This window comes from Drosophila obscura, unplaced genomic scaffold, assembly GCF_018151105.1.
Source record: "Drosophila obscura isolate BZ-5 IFL unplaced genomic scaffold, ASM1815110v1 contig_208, whole genome shotgun sequence".
Taxonomy (NCBI): domain Eukaryota; kingdom Metazoa; phylum Arthropoda; class Insecta; order Diptera; family Drosophilidae; genus Drosophila; species Drosophila obscura.
The window spans coordinates 3,466,564-3,485,092 of NW_024542799.1; the positions used below are offsets into that span (position 1 = coordinate 3,466,564).

An 18,529-nucleotide genomic window follows, 5' to 3' on the forward strand; every position below is an offset into this window, starting at 1 on the left:
TAGCTGCGGGCTCTCTCATCTACTCTACATTCATCTAGACCGAGTACGAGTATGAGTATTCATTTAGTATTCACACAGAGTCTGGACCTGGCAGCCCCCAGGTGCTTTTTGTTTCTGTGCGGTCGGGAAGTGTCCATTGAAAAGCTTACGGAAAAAAGTTGTTGTCAATGTAATTTGATTCCCTCTCCACTATGATTGCGCATACGCTCTGTTGGGCAGAAAGCAGATTGTAATTAGACGTCCCCTGTAGCCCCTCGTACGAAAATGGAAGACAATCAGCCGAGTATTCAGGACAAAAGAAAGCACAGACCTGTGGCCTGAGACTGGCGCCATGCCATATGCTGTCTATACAGAGATGCTACACAGCATACATACATATGTACGTTTGCAATCACTTGAGAGTTTTTTGTATGACACTCTGCCATTGACTTAACACTCACGACTCTACACAACTACTAGCAGTCACAGTTTTTTGATTTTAATTACACTTTATCACTTGATTTTCAGTTGATAAAGATGGATAGTTACTGGAATTGGGAGGAAACTGAGAAGGACATCAGCTCCAGCTTTAATTTCTCCGATTTCTGGGCTTCCTTTGACTTTTCCCCGCCGGAATCCTTTAATGGAACGCCGCACATCAACATCCCAATTGCTGGGATTGAATTTGTCCTGAATCACACGAACATGCTCCAGGGTCTGAATCAAATGAAGCAACTAGACTTAATATCCTTTCCCTGGGACATGGATGTCCCAACGATAATTGGCAATGAAATAGAAATTGATGAGTCGCTGCTGAAACTGAAGATTGGTCGTAGTATGGGAATCATCAATGCTACCATTGAAAATCCGGACATAATGCCAGACGTGGAGGCATTGTGGATTCGCCCAAGAGATGTAAAAGTCCCAGAAATTAGTAAGGGTCGATTTTACAGGGGACTCCTTGGACCTATATTGGGGAGCTCTTGCTCGCCATTCGCGGCGTCTCTTAACAGAAAGATCTCCTTTTCGTCCAGAGTTGTCACATTGATGAGGGAGTTTTCAAAGGGTAAGTGGTCTGAGAGCTTACTGTGAAACCTATTCCAATGAAGAGACTCCGAGATAGAGATAGATCCCACAGCCGAAGACCAGTATGCCTATCTGGAAATGGACATTTTGTTGAAAAAGTTATTCGCACACAACTTCCTGAGACTTCTACAGGACATTGCGGATATTCAGGCCACAGATCGCCGACTGTTGAACAAGCCCATCGTTCAGCTTGGGCTTTTCAAAAATATGACTGGATGGCAACAAAAGGGTATGAAGGTTACATGATGCAACGACTGATGATGCATGTTTTTTCATTATATATTCCGTAGACTGGATACCTATCGAGATATGCAAGGAGCAAGGATGGCAAATATATCACATTTTCCTTTCGGAAAAGATGACCAACGAACTGATCGAGCAGATGCGGCTGGGTGGAAAATGGCAGATCGACTACACTTTTCCCAATTACCGCACAGGAGTTCCTGGATGTGGTTCAGACTTGTGCCGCTGGTATTGGAAGATAATTTTGAGTTAGTTCGAATTTGTCAGTTTTCCTTGAGTGGAGTTTCGCTTAGGCTGCATTATCCACACACCTAATCAAAATTTTAATCGACTTCTGAGATTGTGCAAACTGTGAATAAATTTTTGTCATGACTTGAAAAGATATCTCCACTTGCATTGCTACAGATTATCCAAAATATCATCCCCCGTGGCTGTTGGCAACTGTATGGAATTTGGCGTTGCTACAACAACTTCAGCATCGATCCAACAAGCCACCCGGCAGCGTCCAGCAGAAATATTAAGCCTTGTTTTCCGAGAGCCAGTCGCCAGAGTGGATAGCGCCATGGAATCCGACAAGTTGAACGAGCTTAACAGGCAAATTAATGAAATCAAAAAGCGGATTTTGCTGGCCGGTGAGTAGGGAACCGACACAATATTCTCGACTTGAGCTCAATTGTCTGCCCTTATCAGAGGGCCAGAAGACGGCCAATGCGGCCGAGTGGCAGAAGCAGAATCGCATCAACTGCGACACCATCGGCACTCTGAAGAAGGAGCTCAAGGAGCTGACGGTGAAGGCCAGTCGACTGCGAAATCCCCCCCAGCGTCCCGTGGTCATCAAGGAGTCGAGCAGCGAGCCGAGGCGAGCCCACAGCTGCACGCCCACAATGATTGTGGGCAAGGCCACGTATCCCGTAGGGGCAAAAAATGCCGACGATGCCCTCTTTCTGACCGACCTAAAGATCACCGAGAACCGCAAGCAGATGGACCTCCTGCGGCATCGGTTCAAGTCGCGCCAGCAGCACTTCAGCAGGCTGGTGGAGAAGTATCGCGAGTTGCTGGCCAACAAGGAGGCCCAGAACCAGAACTTGGGCGAGAAGCCACCCGAAACACTGGAGGAGGACGCCAATCGAAAGGTGAGAGACGACTCGATGAGCTCAAGAAGGAGTAGGTACTAACAAGTGGATGAGATTACAGCTCGTCTGCCAGCTGGAGAACGAGATACATCGCACCAATGTGCAGTGGATGGAGGCGGAGCACATCCGCAAGAAGTACCGCTCCATAGAGGCGTCTCTGATGAACGATGCGGAGCGGTTTGAGCGCAGTCTGCGCGAGCTAGAGGCCTCGCTAAGCGACCAGAAGGCGGAGATTGAGCGTCTTCAGCAGGTGCACAACGAGGCCATTGAGATGCGGGACGCGGCCAAGGTGGTGCTGACGCGGCAGGAACAGCAGGCCAATCTCTCCCAGAAGACGCGCGAGCGCCAGGCCCTCGACTTCCGCAAGCAAGTGGAGGCGCGCAAGCTGGAGCTGGAGAGGATCGGGCGGAAGCTGTTCGCCGAAACCAAGACCCTTGTGCACCAGGACAGCGTGGGCTCCACGTCCGGCGATCCGCTGGCGGCCAAGGCCGAAAACGGGGAGGAGGAGCCCGCCTCGCAGCTGGCGAGTGTGACCAGCGACATGGAGTCGCTGTTCAAGCAGCTAATGGAGGCCTCGGGCGCCACATCGCCCCTCGAGGTCTTCGAGCGGTTCAGCGCTCAGAAGGAGTCTGCCGCCCGCCTCAACTACCTGCGCAAGGCGGCCGAGGCCGAGAAGGCCAATCTGGAGTCGGAGCGGGAGGCACTCACCGGCGAGCTGGAAGCCTTCAAGTTCTCGGACGTCAAGGAGAGCGAAGTGTAGGTGGAATAGGGAGTAGGAAGGATACATTAAGTAATCATTTGTCCACAGGAACCAGGAGATCATCGAACAGATCAAGAATAGTATTGCCGCCAAGGAACAAGATCGCAAGCTGGACACCGATGCAGCCGACAAGTCCATGGGGGTGCTGAAGTACCTCAAGGAGCGCATCTGTGAAATGATATTCAAGGTGCAGGAAGTGGATGAGAACAACATCGAGCTGCCCGACCGCAGGCTTCACGTGACTGTTGCAGAACTCCCCAGCTTTCTGACCCACACTGCCCAAGACGAGGAACTAATTGAGGTAGCCGTGGACACCAAGATCCAATAGGCTCTTTAGCTACATGTTCAACAAATACTAATAGCTTTTCTCTTAGATACTGCAGTTGAAAATCAAACGCTGCCAGGAACTGAGCAAGTCGGAGGATGTGCCGCCTTTCGAGATACCCAAGCTGGACATCGTTGAGCAGAAGGAAGAAGAGGAGCTGTACACGACCGAGCCACCAAAGTCCCCATCAGCTCCGGAAGGCGAAAAGCCCCAGCCAATGCCCCTGTGCTACTACAATCTCTTCGCTGGACGCGCCCAACGAGCCGCAGGCACGTCCTCATCCTCACCAGAGCAGGCACCCGCAGCGGGTAAGATCATTGCATGTTTTTCTTTTAAGTTGGCTTTAATCTTAGCGTTGTGTTCCACAGTTGCCGCCACAGATGACGACACCGAAGTGCCCTCGCGGAACTTCCTCAAGCGCCAGTCCGTGTTCATCGTGGACTCAAAGTCCCGCCGGAAACCGTTCAGACCTACGCCAGGCGGTAGGCGCAAGTAATTTAAGAATAATATTTAGATTAAGGGTACTATGATTAGATGAGCAACTGCCGTTTGTATAAATAAATTGTCATAATCTGCTGGTATTCCAAATACCAACAACCAATCTCACATGCGGAGAGTGGAAACATTCGGATATGCCATGAAGTGAGTGCCTGCCTATTCAGGGATAAAATTTCAAACACAAGCTGCGGAGAGGGAAAGCTAGATACATCGCCCAGGGACGATTTAATATCTGCGGAGTCGCATGCTTTTCCTCGTAGATGAATGCTGCCGTTCCCGGCCCCAGTCAAATGACATAACAAATAGCCATCCTCTGTGGATGCATCTACTACATACTACCACTAGAAGGATGCCGTCAACGACAACGAAACGAGTAAACAGAATTTACTGCCCCGAGGCGGAGGACAGCAAATGAAGTGCAAAACGGAACAAAGTGCGGACCGCGGCTGTTGCAAGAGAAATAACCTTTCAAAAATTGTTTACACCAGTGGCAATAGGGCCAGGAGGGAGCAGAAGAAGGAGCCAGCAGGATGGATGTCCTGGCTTTTCTAGTTAGCAACAATAAAGTGCACCAGCTGACGACGAACAGCCAGAGCCCACAGCCCAGAGCAAGAGCTGCAAAAGGATGCGACGGAGACAAGGCAGCTGTAAACTTCAGTGGCGATGTGCAAACAAAGATGCCCGATGATCCATTGCCATGGCCATGGCCCGTTGCCGGAAGTGGAGAAAGAGATGGCAAGGACATGGACGAGGATGACGAGGATGAAAACGGAGACGGAGACTGGGATCTGTGTTGTGTGTGGTGTGTGTCAACTAAATGTCAACAACGACGACATGAACCACAGCAGACGCATACAAACAACTCGGCAGTGCCACGGAAGATGAGGATGGAAATGAGGACTCTGAAGAGAATGGTACTCCGAAAGGGTCCACTGAAAGTTCCTTCGCTCGCAAGAAGTCTGAGGTTGAGGCAAGAAAAACAAAAGCAGAGCCGGACGCCTGGGGGTGAGAAAATTATAGAAGGATGAGAAGAGTACTGGCAGTGGCATTGGCCCTGGCACTGGCTCTGGCTGTGGCCTCAACTGCAATGAATGTGGTCGGGCCAAGTCTAGGGCTTTGGGTGTGCTCTCTGCCTTGGAATGCCGCGGCCTGCGGTTGATCCGGCATTGAATGCCTGGCCCCGGCTCTCCCACGGCACGCCTCTCCATTCACGGCTCTTCGGTCTTTGTCCGTCACTGTCAGCGAACGTACTGGATGGACAATGGGGCTATTGCAGCGGTTAAATGAATGCTTACGATTCATTCTTTTAAATGGGAAATGAGGGAGCAGCAGAAGCCAAGTAATTTATATGGAAATTGATTAAAGACAGTAGGGGTAGTATGTTGATGAGGTTAAACAAGAATGGGGAATGGGAACTAAACTTAAATTTAATAGGAATGACTTTTTCCTCTCTCCCAAGTGTCCTGTTTTTGAGTTGCTCCTGTCAATCCTGCTCTCTCTTTTGGTTGCGTGGCGATGAGTCATTGATGTGGCGTACACGAACTGCAGCTATTTTCAATGTTATTCCGAAGTGAATAAGCATTTAAACAGCGCCTTTCTATGCGCTTCTCATGAGTGGCAGCTAAGCAGAAGCCATGGTTCATGTTACATTAATTTAATTAACATTTAAAATAAATTGTTAACATTTTTATAATACTTAACATTAAATTCAAATTTTAACGAACTTTTTAACAGCGCCTTTCTATGCGCTTCTCATGAGTGGCAGCTAAGCAGAAGCCATGGCTAATGTTTACATTAAATTAATTAACATTTAAAATATATTGTTAACATTAACATAATACTTAACATTTAATTCAAATTTAAACCGTTTTTTTAACAGCGCCTTTCTATGCGCTTCTCATAAGTTATACTTAAGCAGGCCTGTTTTTCAGCAATTAGTTTTTTTTAATGTGTGTGTGTTTCTTATGTGTTCTTTCCTCCCTCTCTCTCTCCCTCTCTCTTTCTCTTTCACTCTAACTCTCTCTCTCTCTCTCTTTCACTCTAACTCTCTCTCTCTCTCTCTCTTTCACTCTAACTCTCTCTCTCTCTCTCTCTCTCTCTCTTTCACTCTAACTCTCTCTCACTCTCTCTCACTCACTCACTCTCTCTCTCTCTCTCTCTCTCACTCTCTCACTCACTCACTCTCTCTCTCTCTCTCTCTCTCTCTCTTTCTCTCTCTTTCTCTCTCTCACTCTCTCACTCACTCTCTCTCTCTCACTCTCTCACTCTCTCTCTCTCTCTCTCTCTCTTTCTCTCTCTCTCACTCTCTCAATCTCTCACTCTCCCTCTTTCTCTTTCTTCTTCTCTCTCTCTCTCTCTTCCATCTGCTCTCTCTTTGTTTTTTTTATTCCTTTTTCATTAATTTTCTCTCTCTCTCTCTCAAATACACTCAGATGGACTACCACATATAATGTGCAACATCAAACTGATGCCTCCGATACCATCAAGCACCCTGACCTACACAGTTCGTTCATCATCATTCATCAGCTTCTAGCAGCCATACGTTACCTTCTACCGTACCTTCTGCCACCAATAGATTGAATAATGGGTAATATATACCAACACTTGCCTTCCTACCTTTGGCTTTGTGATTGCCTGTTGTATCCGTTTATCCGAGGACGCTTTTTGCCGGTTGACACTGTTTTCAAAAATCCAAAAAGTGCTCTTCCGCAATTACTAAACTCTAATCCGAGTAAGCCCCTGCCCACCCCAAACACCACAAAACCTTGAGGGGAATGGAATGCTCTAATTAAAGGTAAGTGATGGCAAAACCGAAACGGCTTACTGCCTTCCGTCGTGGCTCCTCCACGGTGTGTTCGTACTCGTAATTGGATAGTCACGGACCGGGTCTTATCCCGCCATTAATTCTTGCTGGGAACCCAATCCCACTCCCGGGGCTGTGGTTCCGGCCACACCCACTTTTAAGGCAATTAAGCGGTTCAATCTCGCATCAGCCGTAAATCAAACGCCCATCGATTCGCAAGACGCAACTAATTTTAAGCCCATTGACTAAAGAGAGGCGTGGCATGGTGTGGCATGGCGTGGCGTGGCGCCTGGAAACCGCAAAACAATAAATTTGAATTTCTGCTGCCGCCGATGGAAAACTTTTTAACTGTGCATCAAACCACACAGCGACAACCGAAAGGACATCAGTATATGTGTGTGTGGGTGTGCGGGTGTGTGGCCCGAATGTGTGTGTGTGTGTGACAGTCTCGCAAATAAATGAGCGGAAACGGAAACGTTATGCGGGGGGCCCCCGAGTGCCTCCATCGTGCGGGCTCAGCGAATGATAAATAACGTAATTTCTTTACAACTTTTCATTCAAATTTTCGCAACTTTCGAGCGACCGCCCGCCCTCTCAGTACCCCTCGTGTTTGTCGGCTTGTTGTTGAGTAAAATAAATTGCGATTCCCTGTAATAAAAGTCAATCATCATAATTCAATGACTCGACGCATTGTTGTGCTCCCTTGGGTCGAGGAGGACAATGTCCCGTGCCTCGTGCTCCGTGCTCCGTGCTCTCACTGCCTGCAGCCATCTCCAGGACCGTTTTACTGCTCGTTGGTCTGGTCCCGTATTTCGGCATCAGCATTTGCCGTATATCTGGCATTGGCATGGGCGCAGAATATTTGAATTTGAATTATTCTTTGATTAATTTGAGTTTTGCCCCAGGACGATCCCCAGGAGGTTTCAAGACCATTCAAGTGTGCAAACAGCAGACATCTGATGAACGTCAGGGAGATAACCACAGATATTAGAACTATCCACCCAGGATCTAAGACGACTATCACCTTCACGGTGATTGCTTCCATTGGCCAGAGACTAGTTGGAGCTTCAATATGGATCTGTGATATTCTTGCCACCCAACCCAAGAGCCAGAGAGTGTTCTTTGTGGAGGAGAGAACCTCCGTCCCCTGCCTCTTCCCCGAGACAACAATTTTGAATGGAAAATTGGAAAAATGTGCTGAGCATAAATCTTGTCTCCGGCACTCACTTTCCCCCAAAAACCTTGTGCTGCGAAGCTCTTTTTGCTGCTTCTCCGGAGGGCTAGTGGCCTTGGAGGAAAGCACTCGTCTGTTTTTCCGTAGACAATTGATGGTGAAACAATTAATTATGGTATATCGATTGCACCAAGCAGAGGATAGTACAGAGCACACGGATAAGCTGTGAACTTCATATATAGATATCCATTACAGCGAATGGGGAACTTTAATGAGAAATAATTGTCAAAATGTCAAGTTTTTTGTGAGTGGGAAATACTTTAGCCAGCCCTGTAGCAGACCCTGTAGTTCGGAAAGTATTTTCTGCACTGCCCTAAAGTCTCGTCAAAGTAGGGATGGCTTGAGGGACATTTCTCCCGGCCCACCGACTGCTGGTTCTGGCAGAGCGTGTACTCCCTACACTCCATATCGAGTGTGGCCGCATGGCACTGGGAAAGATTGCGCAGCGATCGTATGGTCAGCTGGTCGTCTCCACCACAGAAAGTGGGTTCACACTGGACAGCTGTCCCACTCCCCTGAGGCGGACTTGGAGCTGCATCTGTAGTAGCCAAAATTGTAATTGGTTGACTGAATGACGGTTCTACACTGACATTTAAGAGAAACTTGTGGAGATATGATAAACATGCAAAACTTTCACGATTAATGCATACTCCAGGGCACTCTTGGAGGTCGTCCCGTTGAGTCAAGCTTTTTACAAATATACGAGTAGTTGAAAGAGATACCTAAAAAGGATAACGAAATAGTCAACTTATTCAAGAACGAGCATTCGAATTTGATCCGAATTGAATATAAATTTGATTGATTTGGAGCGTAATTTATGTCTATTGATCTTCACGAGTAATCAGCTAAATATGTATATTAGTTCTGGTTAGTTTTTGTTCAGGGTATGTTGCATTTAGTTTCATTTTTCCCTTTTTCTGCACGTGTTTTCATTCTCAGCTAAGCATCCAATATGCCGGCACTCGTGCACAAAGGATATCTCCTGCAGATGCTGCACTTTTGTATCTTTGCCAGAGCGTTTTGTAGACGCAACTTTGTGACTGGGCTCCCCGCGCAGCATCCCCCCATGGCCAGGAGCCCGTCAGAGCCAGAGACATCGAGAGACTCCCAATAATGCAAGCAGAAATTTGCTTATCCAAGTACGTACATATATAGTATATCGGGAAATATGAGATGCATGCACAAAGATATTCCTCTGCCTGTATGTGTGTGTGTCTGATTGTGCTTTTCCGTGTCTTTTGCATTGTTCGCGCGATTCCGGCAAGGAGTCATGCAGGCGGCAGCAACGGCGACGGCATGGCATGGCATGGCATGGCACGGCACTCAGTGGCTTGTCGCAATGTAAACTGCTTAGCATCGATTGGGCGCACTTATTGACATTTTATGCTTAAGGACATGCTTAATATCCTCAACGTGCGCTTACGCTTACGCTTTCTCCTTGCTGCCTTCTCAGGAGACGGCTGTACAATGGGCAGGATATAGATATCCATCCAGCCCTTCGCCTGCTTTGTTATTACGCTGCGACTTAAAGTGATTTTTTTAATTTAAATTGGATACTTAGTTTTTCCATCTTAAAGGACAAATATGCTACTCGAACTTGATTGAATGCTGGGTCTCCAAATGGGTCACAATCTGGAGTTTAGTCTTGACCAATGGACATTCAGTTAAGTAAGCATGAATATTACTATACATTTTGTTCTATTCTGATATATTTTTCGTTACAGCTTTACCCACCGTGCGGGAAAAAAAATCTTGCTTCTTAGAGCATAAAAACAGTTGCCATCATCGGATGCTGGGTGAGGAGGCGGAGGCTGATGTCTAGCGGCAGGGACATCTATGTGTACTCTTAAATGCAAATGGCATGGACGGGGTGGGGTGGTGGCCACTTTGGCCCCTGGGCTCTTACCACTTCCGGGGCTCAAGGACGGTGGGTCCCAGAGGCGGCGCCGTTACGCTTCCGCTTTCTCCTGCCACACGGTAGTTATGGCGCTCATCACCATCGTGACCGTCAACGCTGTGGAGACCAGCTGGCGGCCACCATGCCATCCAGGCCACCCGGCCAACTACTTGGCCGTAATTTTCTTTTCAATCAGTGGGGCCCGACCCTGCCTTTCCCTGGTCGTCTCTGTCCGTTGGTGTCTGTGTCTCCGAGTATCTGCGTGGATTCCGTTGCTCTGTCGACTGTCCGTCTAATTGTCCATCCCATCGGCCCCCCTCCTATCCACTTGCCTGCACGGCTTCCGGTGTTTGCGTGCCGGATTCTTGTGCGCCTCCCAGGCCGTACGTACTCCTTGTAGTTTTTCCCACATGTTCACGGCTTGAATATTTAATGGGCTTAAGTACTTTTAGCTACGGCCTTTGCACGACATGGCACCTTGCACTGTGGTCCTGCAGGCCGAGGACGCTCATAAATTCATTAGATAAGGTTGCTCCTACCTCTTGGCCATTGTTTGCCACTTGCCCGGGCTCCACTTGTTGAGAGTATGGGGCTCCATTAACATACCTGCAATGATAAGGAACAGCAGGGAGCAGATGTCAGAAGAGCTGCATAGAGTGCTCCAAGCCGTGGTCCAAATCGAATAACGCCGAAGATAACGTCTCATCTCTTATACTAGGCAGCCTGTACGCTTCAGGGAGCATCATAGTTGTTCTGATTGCTTCAACATTCTGAGATATTTAACCACCTGAGATATTTACCTGCTGTGTTGACTGGTTTTGAGGCGCCACTTGAGCCGCTGGCGGCATGGCAGCGCGAGGACGAAGGACAGAGCAGGTCAAGGATTAACACGCTCTCTCCACCTGTCTCATATAACTCATTTTAATTAGATCAAATATGCAAAGAAAACGGAAAAGTGCCGAGCCAGGCAAAAGGGAAAAGGCTGCAGCGTCTTTGGCCCGGCAAGACCCCAAGGAGCTGGCGGATGGTGAATGGTGTGGGCGGCCGGGTTCATAAGCGGCAACGGGCTCAATGAGATGCAAAGGACGATAAACAAGCCCGCTGGCGTCGAGGATGCTCCGAGGATGTTCCGAGGATGCTGGCGAAACAAGGTTACGAGTTCTCCACTCGTCAGGACCGAACTCGAAGGCGGTGGCGAGGACAGAGGAGTTGGCGGAAGGATGTTGCCGGAGAGCAAGAAAGAAAGTGCAAAGGCAGCCACCAAGTCATATTTCTCTTGGCCAAAATGAAAACGCCAAACAAATGAAGGAGGGAAGAGCCAAAGCTGGAGCAGAAGGCAGACAGGAAGAATTATGGGAGCTTCTTTTCAAGTTGAATGTTGCGGCTTGGGTGGGTCGGTGGTGCTGTTGGCAGGGGCTGCACGTACTGGCGAGTATTTTGGCAAAATTAAAATTTATGAAGAGATAAAAAAGCGTTAATGGGCACTCGCCGAGGTCACGACTGGACTGGCCTCGCCTCGCCTCGCCCGTACGGGTGTTAGTGTGTGTGCTGGCAGTTGGCACCATTTGGCGATTGGCAAATGAAGCGGACTCCACGAGGTAGAGGAGCCACGGGACGGCCATCGTCCACGACATTGTGCTCAGGCTGGCCGTAAACGCTGCATTTTTATTGCAGATTCCTTGCAAAGAGCCGACATTATTGTAGGTGCAGGCTCCGCATTCCAGATGGGCACCACCTCGGGTCGGTGTCAATGTGGCCTGGGGCAGTCAGTGTCGGCACTAGAAAATGCGAACGATGGGAGATGGGTGGCACTTTGCCAGAAGCCACGTGTTGCCATTGTGTGGCGCCACTTAGAGTAAAAGTCGTCTCCCCCATGAGGTGTCGTAAGACAATGATTGGACCAGAGTGTAGTCCCTCATCCACAGACATCTAATGACTTTGCTTGCAGCTCTGCATGGTTGTTGGAGCCGTGTAAATGTTGTCATTGCTCTTGAGATTTTCGCTCGTTTCTTGTGATATTCACGGCCTCAGCGTCTCACACTTTTGCGCTCTTGAAACAATGTCAAGTCGTAGTTGTTGACAGCGTTTTGAGAGCCCCTTTGCACAATGCCGGGGCCGTGGCGAAGAGCTGGAGATTCCGACCAGGCTAATGGTATTTGCATGTTGGTGCCCCTGTTTGGGGTACTTGCTGCTCCCGGCCACGTCCTCTGCATCTTTGCCCCAGTCACGCACGTATGCGGGGGTCACAGGCAAGGGCTGCCCCTTTGGACGGATGCAAATACGCGTGAGTGGCGCCTCGGTCAACTTTGACTGCGACCAGGCCTTGGACAGGACTCTCTGAGATGGGTCTTCGGCGTGGCTTCAGCTGTGTGTGTGGGTGGGTGGTGGTTGTCTGCGGGGCCCTAACGACCTTTTAAATGTGCGTCTAATTATGTTTACGTGCGCTGTCCCGGACGACACCCGAGACTCAGGAATGGCCCGGGATGGCTAAATTGCGAAGCAAGTGGGAGCAGGGAGCACTCTCCGGAATCGTGGGTCGCTCCAGCAAATCCATTTGCTTACAACTTGTTAATAATGCGGGTTTACGGTCACTCTGTGTCGCAACGTGACGAACCCTTGGCCAAAGTATTGTTTTAATTTTTAATTGGATGCGGGATTTGCTGTGGATGTGGGTGGACACCCGAGCCTACACCCTGGCCGCTCTTCCAAGTATTCGGATATTTCGAGACACCAGAAACTTGGGCCACATTTTTCCTTTGAAGCGGAAACTTTGGCTCCTCATGATTTATTAATTTGTGTTTGCTAATCGCTCTCTGATAACAGCTTTCTTAGTTAAGTTTTAGTAGCCCCAAAAGAGCTGGAGAATAAGGACTTCATTATGAAACGCACATTACATAGATATGGGTAGCATTACGAGGACCGACAGCAGTTTTCCATTGGGGCAAAATATCGTTATAATCCAATCTAAACTGTTTATAAAATTCAAGCATACTCTGAATTACCCTAAAAGGGAATTTTTAATTAAATCTAAGAGCAAAGTACTTGAAATTAATTTGTGCTTCGCTTAAGAATAATTAGAGTGCAATTATATATCTGTCTTAGCAGCAAAAGTTTCCAGTTTCAAAGGTCTCTGTCTCTTGTCAGTCAAATATCAGTTTACATTTGTCGTACATCCTGAAATATCATTCCTCCTCTGTCACAGGACACCTTTGACCTTATTAAACTCCAGGCTGACCTATTAATATTAATTTCTTTTTTTTAAAGCCTCCCCCTGCCACCTTATGCCGCGATGCATCTTAAAAGGATTTCGCATATTGCCACACGTATTGTAAATTAATAATCGGAGTGCCGCAGGAAGCTGTTGGTGGTCCCGGTAGAGAGGAGGAGAGTGAGAACAAAGGGAAACCATCCTTGAGTTATTCATAGCAGGGGGCAGGCCAGGATGGAATATTGGTTTTTAATAACCCACATCTGGGGGGCGCGCCCCCGCCTGTTCTAGGGCGTCCCCCCCCCCCCCCCCCCCCCCCCCCCCCCCCCCCCCCCCCCCCCCCCCCCGTGGCGCGACCCCCCCCCCCCCCCCCCCCCCCCCCCCCCCCCCTTTCACGCCGCTGGGGCGCTCCTCGGTCTCTGCTCGGCCGGGGGCTCTGTCCTCGTGGCCCCCTGGGGGCGGATCCCCCCGCTTACTGGCGGGGTTGTGGCGCTCTAAACCGTCCTCTTCGCTGCCCTCCTCCCCCCGCCGAGCCCCGGGCGGGTCCCTCTCCGCTCCTCCCCCCTCATGTCCCCCTGTCGCCCCCCGCGGCCGGTCGGGGGCGGCCCCCTCGCGTAAGGGTCGTCCGGTGCCGGCGGTGGCTGCGTGGCTCCGTTCGCTGGGGGTCCTGGTTGGTCCCCCGGGCTCGATCCCCCTCGCCTCGCCGCTCCAACCTCGGGTAACCACCCCGGTATCCCATTATGCTGACTCCCCCAACTCTGGCGGTCCCCCCCGTGTGTGGGCTGTGGGTGGCTTCAGGGCCTGGGTGGGGGGTCCCCCTTTCCTCTTGGTAGCTCTCTGAGTGGCCCCCTGCCCGCTGGTCGAATGTCGTGCGGTACTGAGGGTGTGGGTGCAATGGCGTAAGTCCCGCTCTTCACGGGGGGTGTCGGCTAGGCCGGCCCATGGCAGCAATAAACCATTGTATTTTATTTGTTGTGTGTTGGTTTGTGTGGTTGCGCCGCTGTGGTGGAGGCTGTCAGAACCTTCGTTCGTCTCTCTGTTAATTTGCTTGGGTGACCCCTCCACTAGTAAACTAAACCTTACATATAACCCCGTCTGACCGCCCCTCCAATCCTAGTACAACCCTTGTAGTTTTGGATAAAACTATATTAACTAAGTAATAAACTGTGAATACATTAACTGAACAATCATCGCCTTTTTAATAATATCGCAATACAACGCTACTGAAGAAGCTCAGTAGCTCAACAAGTCCTTACGCTTAATGCCTGTGTCGAAAGGCGAACAACTTGCCACGCCCTCCAGCTCGCCCTTTTACGGGCACTTGCCAAAACCGGAACGGGGATGCGGAGTGAAATGAAACGAATCCGTTGAATCCGTTGCGTTTATTGCACAGCCGGCAACAAAATGTTTTATTCGTCAGACGATAAACCATAAATGCAAGCCAAGTTCGTTTCCCGGAAAAACCGAAGCAACAGCAGCAGACACATATACACACCTCTCTCTGTACGGGTAATTAGAGATTCGTCAGGTAATGGGCCGCATTAACTTTATTGGCTTATCTCGAAATTCCGCGACGAAAACAGGTGCCGTGCCCACTGCGAGGAATGCAAATGTCCCCCGTTTCCTGTTTACGGAAGTCATTAGCTGAACAATGCGAAGGCTTGCATTTAACTTCAATGCTAATTCGAGTTTGTCAAACATAAAAGTTGTAAAAGTTTAAGAGCCAAAGATTACAACATCTTGAGAGGTAAAAAACTCTCAAGTGGAGAGGCATTCCATTTCCCTGAAATCATTTATCGTTTACCATCGTCTGTGGTTGAATCAGAATCAGCATCAGATTAGCCGCTGGGAATGCTTATGAATATTCTGTAGAAATATTGCCTACCGCTGCATATGGTTTGATAATAATATCGTCAAATATCGCAGGAGAGGAAGCCATCGGGCGGTGCTCTAATGAGGGAAACTCATTTGGGTAAAAGCACAAAGCAAAGCAAAGCACATTTTGCCCATTAGGAGGCATAATAATAAATACTTATCACTGGAGGAGTCGGCTAGGAGCGGAGCATATTGTCGCTTGGCAAGGCTCCCATTTGCTCCTCTCTGCCATTTGCCACCTCCGTTTGGTCGGCACACAGGGGGCACAGATGTGTTCCAGTGTGGCAGCAAATGCCGTAAAACAAATGTAAAGTGAAATTGCTTTCTCTGTTGGCGGCAAACAGCGGCCACGCCCCCGACCTGTTTGCTCTACGCCCACCGAAAAAATTAATGTGTGTGTGTGTCGACAGACGCATGCGGAAACGGATGTGAAAAGTGCAGTCATAAATGTGCCGCCGTTCTGTAAGACGTTAATAATTGTCGACCGAAGGCAGGGGGTGCGGCTGTGGGTGGCTTGAAGCCCACACACTGCCAGCGTCAAAGAGATGAAATTTTCAAATTCGCACATTTTCCTTTATTTTATGTGCTTTTTCTTTGGGTTTTCGGCTCTGCTCTGCTCTCCGCCTTCGTTTACGCTCCTGCGGCAAGACCTCCCACGGGCGTCGCTTAGTAATTATGACAAATGCTAAAATATTGCACATATGTGTGGCCACGCTGTGTGTACACATACATATACATATGCGGCTCACTGTGTGTCGCTGGGGGATTCCTGATTTTGTACTTTAGCTGTTTCCGAGCACGGATCCGAGCTAAATCCCAAAATAAACATAAAAATCCTTTGCCAAATCCCCATTTACAGCGAACTACTAAATCAAGGTTCAGGACCACCTCTGGCGGTGTTTTAGGATCTGGGGTCTCGTTCACCCTTTAATTAAGGATACTTTCTGTTAGCAATAGCTCGACTTCTTAATATTTAATTGCAGATTGCTGCCATGATGCCTCAAAGCCTCTTGTATTAAACCAAATAGGAGATGTACGGCATCGTTGATGCCTGCCAATCGCACAAGTCAAGCTGTCATAGCTGCAATGGCTTGCCGATCAGATACTGATGTTGGGATATCAATTGCCAGGGTCCTATCTGATGAAACTATGAATTTTGCATCTCCTGGCTGGCTGGCTGGCTGCTGCTGTTGCTGCATCGATACTTCGCTGTGTGGCATAATAAATTCGGATTCCTTGCCGTTGAATGGGAAACTTGTTCACAGTTCAATATTTTCCAATTACATGCACGTATCCCTTGGCACTTGGCTTCTTTTTACACCACACCCCACCCCACCACCATCCTGCCACGCACATTCGACTTTTCCCAGCTTTTTCCAGTGTTGTTTGAGTGGGTTCGTTCGGCATTGAAATACAAACTTTAAATTGAATTTTTGCGGTTTGTCATTGTTCACATCCGGCATCTATGGATGTACGCTCCACCCACCTTCCCACCGCCATCTCTTCGAATGTGTCCCCCGCATAAGTCCTATTCTCATTTTGTGTTTGTGAAAATGCGTTTCTAATTCAATTTGTTGTCAACGAGATGGAAAAAAATTGCCAGCTGCAGTTTCAGCGAACGAAAATCGCGTGGGCGTGCCCTGCCCGCTGTCTAACTTTTTGCGGTTTGTGGAAATTATTTTGCTGTAAGTGATATCTTTTAATTTGCGAAAATTTCACCACGAACTACGACCATGCTGCTGTCACATGCCAGTCCCCCGTAAACATTGGCACGAGGGTGGCCGGGGTTTAATTGCCGTAGCATGGACATTGGAATATGTTTGTGTAAAGCGCTTTGAAACGGATACCCCCCATGAATCCGTGAATCATATAATGAATGGTTCTTTCGTAATGCGATTGTCGTAATGGCAGTGCCGGAATGCAAATGATACAATGGAATTCAAATTCAATTTGTATTTCGGGTTATCCAATTAACTCTGCGATTTTCCGATAATGAGTGTCTCGCTGGGAATTCCCCCCACCTCCTTGCTGCTGTAGCTGTGCCCTATGCCCCCGCCAAATGAGGGCGAAAACATGTGGCAGCGCGGAAGTGGATGCATAGGAAGAGCTATTATGAGTTATTTTTGCTCCTAATTAAGTGTAGAACTTTCTCCACGTTGTAGCCTCATTACAACAGTCAACTTCGAGCGGATTAACTGGAGTATTTCGGAGGGAGTTCCATTACCCCCAGAGTTCTCGGATCTCGAGTCAAACTTTAAATTGAATAATCGAGCAGAAGCTGAAGTTGCCTTTGTCAGTTGGCAAGTATTTACCAAGTGCTTTGCACACATTATGCTTCGTTTTTATCTCCCATCGTTGGCCCGACGCTGCTGCGTATGCGTAATTTTGCAAGCGAGTCGAGTGTTTAAAGAGCAATTTGCATGCGCCCCGAGCCAGGAATTTATGAAATGAGGTTCGCCCAATCACGATTCAGCAGCGGAAGCGGCTCTCAAAAGTACATATTAAATGGAAACGATCAAGATATATGCACATAGTATGCGATTTTGCACATGAAGTGATCGTCCAAAGTCCAAAATTAAAGTTTCCTGCAGAGCGGTAGCATCACAAAAAAAACAAAAATGCTCCACTTAAAGATGTCCTATTCCCCGTGTATCTTAAAGAGTTCCCCACTCCACTCCACTCATCAATATATGTAAATGCAAATGAAATTCCGGGAATTAAGGCGACGACCGCAAAGGGAAGACTTTCAAACTTTTTCCAACAATGGCGCGGGCCAGGACGTGTCCGCAATTGTGAATTTGAATTTCAATTATTTTCGGTTCGTCAATATCCAGTTGAACGCCAGAGGAGGTCGATGCGAAGCGCTGGAAGGGTCATAGTTCTGGGCCAAAGCGCGTTGGCTCCGACAGAGCAATTAAAGAGCATAATTAAGTGTATTCCGTCTCGCCGCAGCAGCGAGAGGCTCATCCTGCGGTGAAGTGGCCGCCAATTTAAATGCAAAATCCCCGCTGAGTGCGACTGGAGGCCCTGGAACTCTCGTCACTGATTGCGATGTTGCTGGAGCGAGGGGTCCGCCAGCGGACATGACTTCCGTGCGAGCGCAGCAGCACGGCGAAGAATGCAAAACGACTTGGCGCTGGATTTGCGAACCCAAAGTAGTCAGCGTTAATTTTGCGAGGCTTGTAGCAAAGTGAATTAAATGAGAGCCAGGACACGAGGGCCCGTGACTGATCCTGGGAATGGGTCTGCAGCCAGTGCCTTGGTGCAGAGCTGCTGGCTTGTGGAATTTGGTAATTAAAAGGACAGGGATTACATTAGCACGTACTCGTGTCCCTCGGACATGGGGAAACAGGACACTGGACACTGGACACTGGACACCGGACAGCAACTAGTGGTCAGTGGTTAATTAAAGCGTGGTGCGGGGAAGGCGGAGCTGACACAGGGCTTGCCAAACAAATGGATGTGCCTTGTGTGCCTGTCTCCGTGCG

General features: G+C 48.8%; 2 protein-coding genes and 1 long non-coding RNA gene across 7 annotated transcripts in view; 2 read left to right on the forward strand and 1 right to left on the reverse strand.

The window, feature by feature from the left end:
- The window catches only part of LOC111073127 (putative dipeptidase CPSG_01350), a 75,940-nt gene that overhangs the window by 24,285 nt on the left and 33,126 nt on the right, over positions 1-18,529 (reverse strand). The gene's annotated exons all lie outside the window — the stretch shown is intronic.
- LOC111073130 (shootin-1) lies at positions 435-4,236 on the forward strand. Of its 4 annotated transcripts, none has more exons than XM_022365307.2 (8): positions 435-1,045; positions 1,103-1,294; positions 1,356-1,940; positions 1,999-2,441; positions 2,503-3,197; positions 3,250-3,502; positions 3,576-3,834; positions 3,895-4,236. In XM_022365307.2, the coding sequence occupies exons 3-8, from the start codon at positions 1,754-1,756 to the stop codon at positions 4,020-4,022; spliced, it is 1,965 nt and encodes a 654-aa protein (XP_022220999.2). In that variant the 5' UTR covers positions 435-1,045; positions 1,103-1,294; positions 1,356-1,753; the 3' UTR covers positions 4,023-4,236. The 4 variants fall into 4 exon arrangements, with proteins under 4 accessions (XP_022220999.2, XP_022221002.2, XP_022221001.2 ...); XM_022365310.2 differs by having other exon boundaries at positions 3,585-3,834; XM_022365309.2 differs by having other exon boundaries at positions 1,109-1,294.
- LOC111073133 lies at positions 6,462-9,723 on the forward strand. Of its 2 annotated transcripts, XR_002607669.2 has the most exons (4): positions 6,462-6,527; positions 6,600-6,818; positions 9,001-9,200; positions 9,639-9,723. It is a non-coding gene; the product is annotated as an uncharacterized LOC111073133 (long non-coding RNA). The 2 variants fall into 2 exon arrangements; XR_002607668.2 differs by having other exon boundaries at positions 6,468-6,818.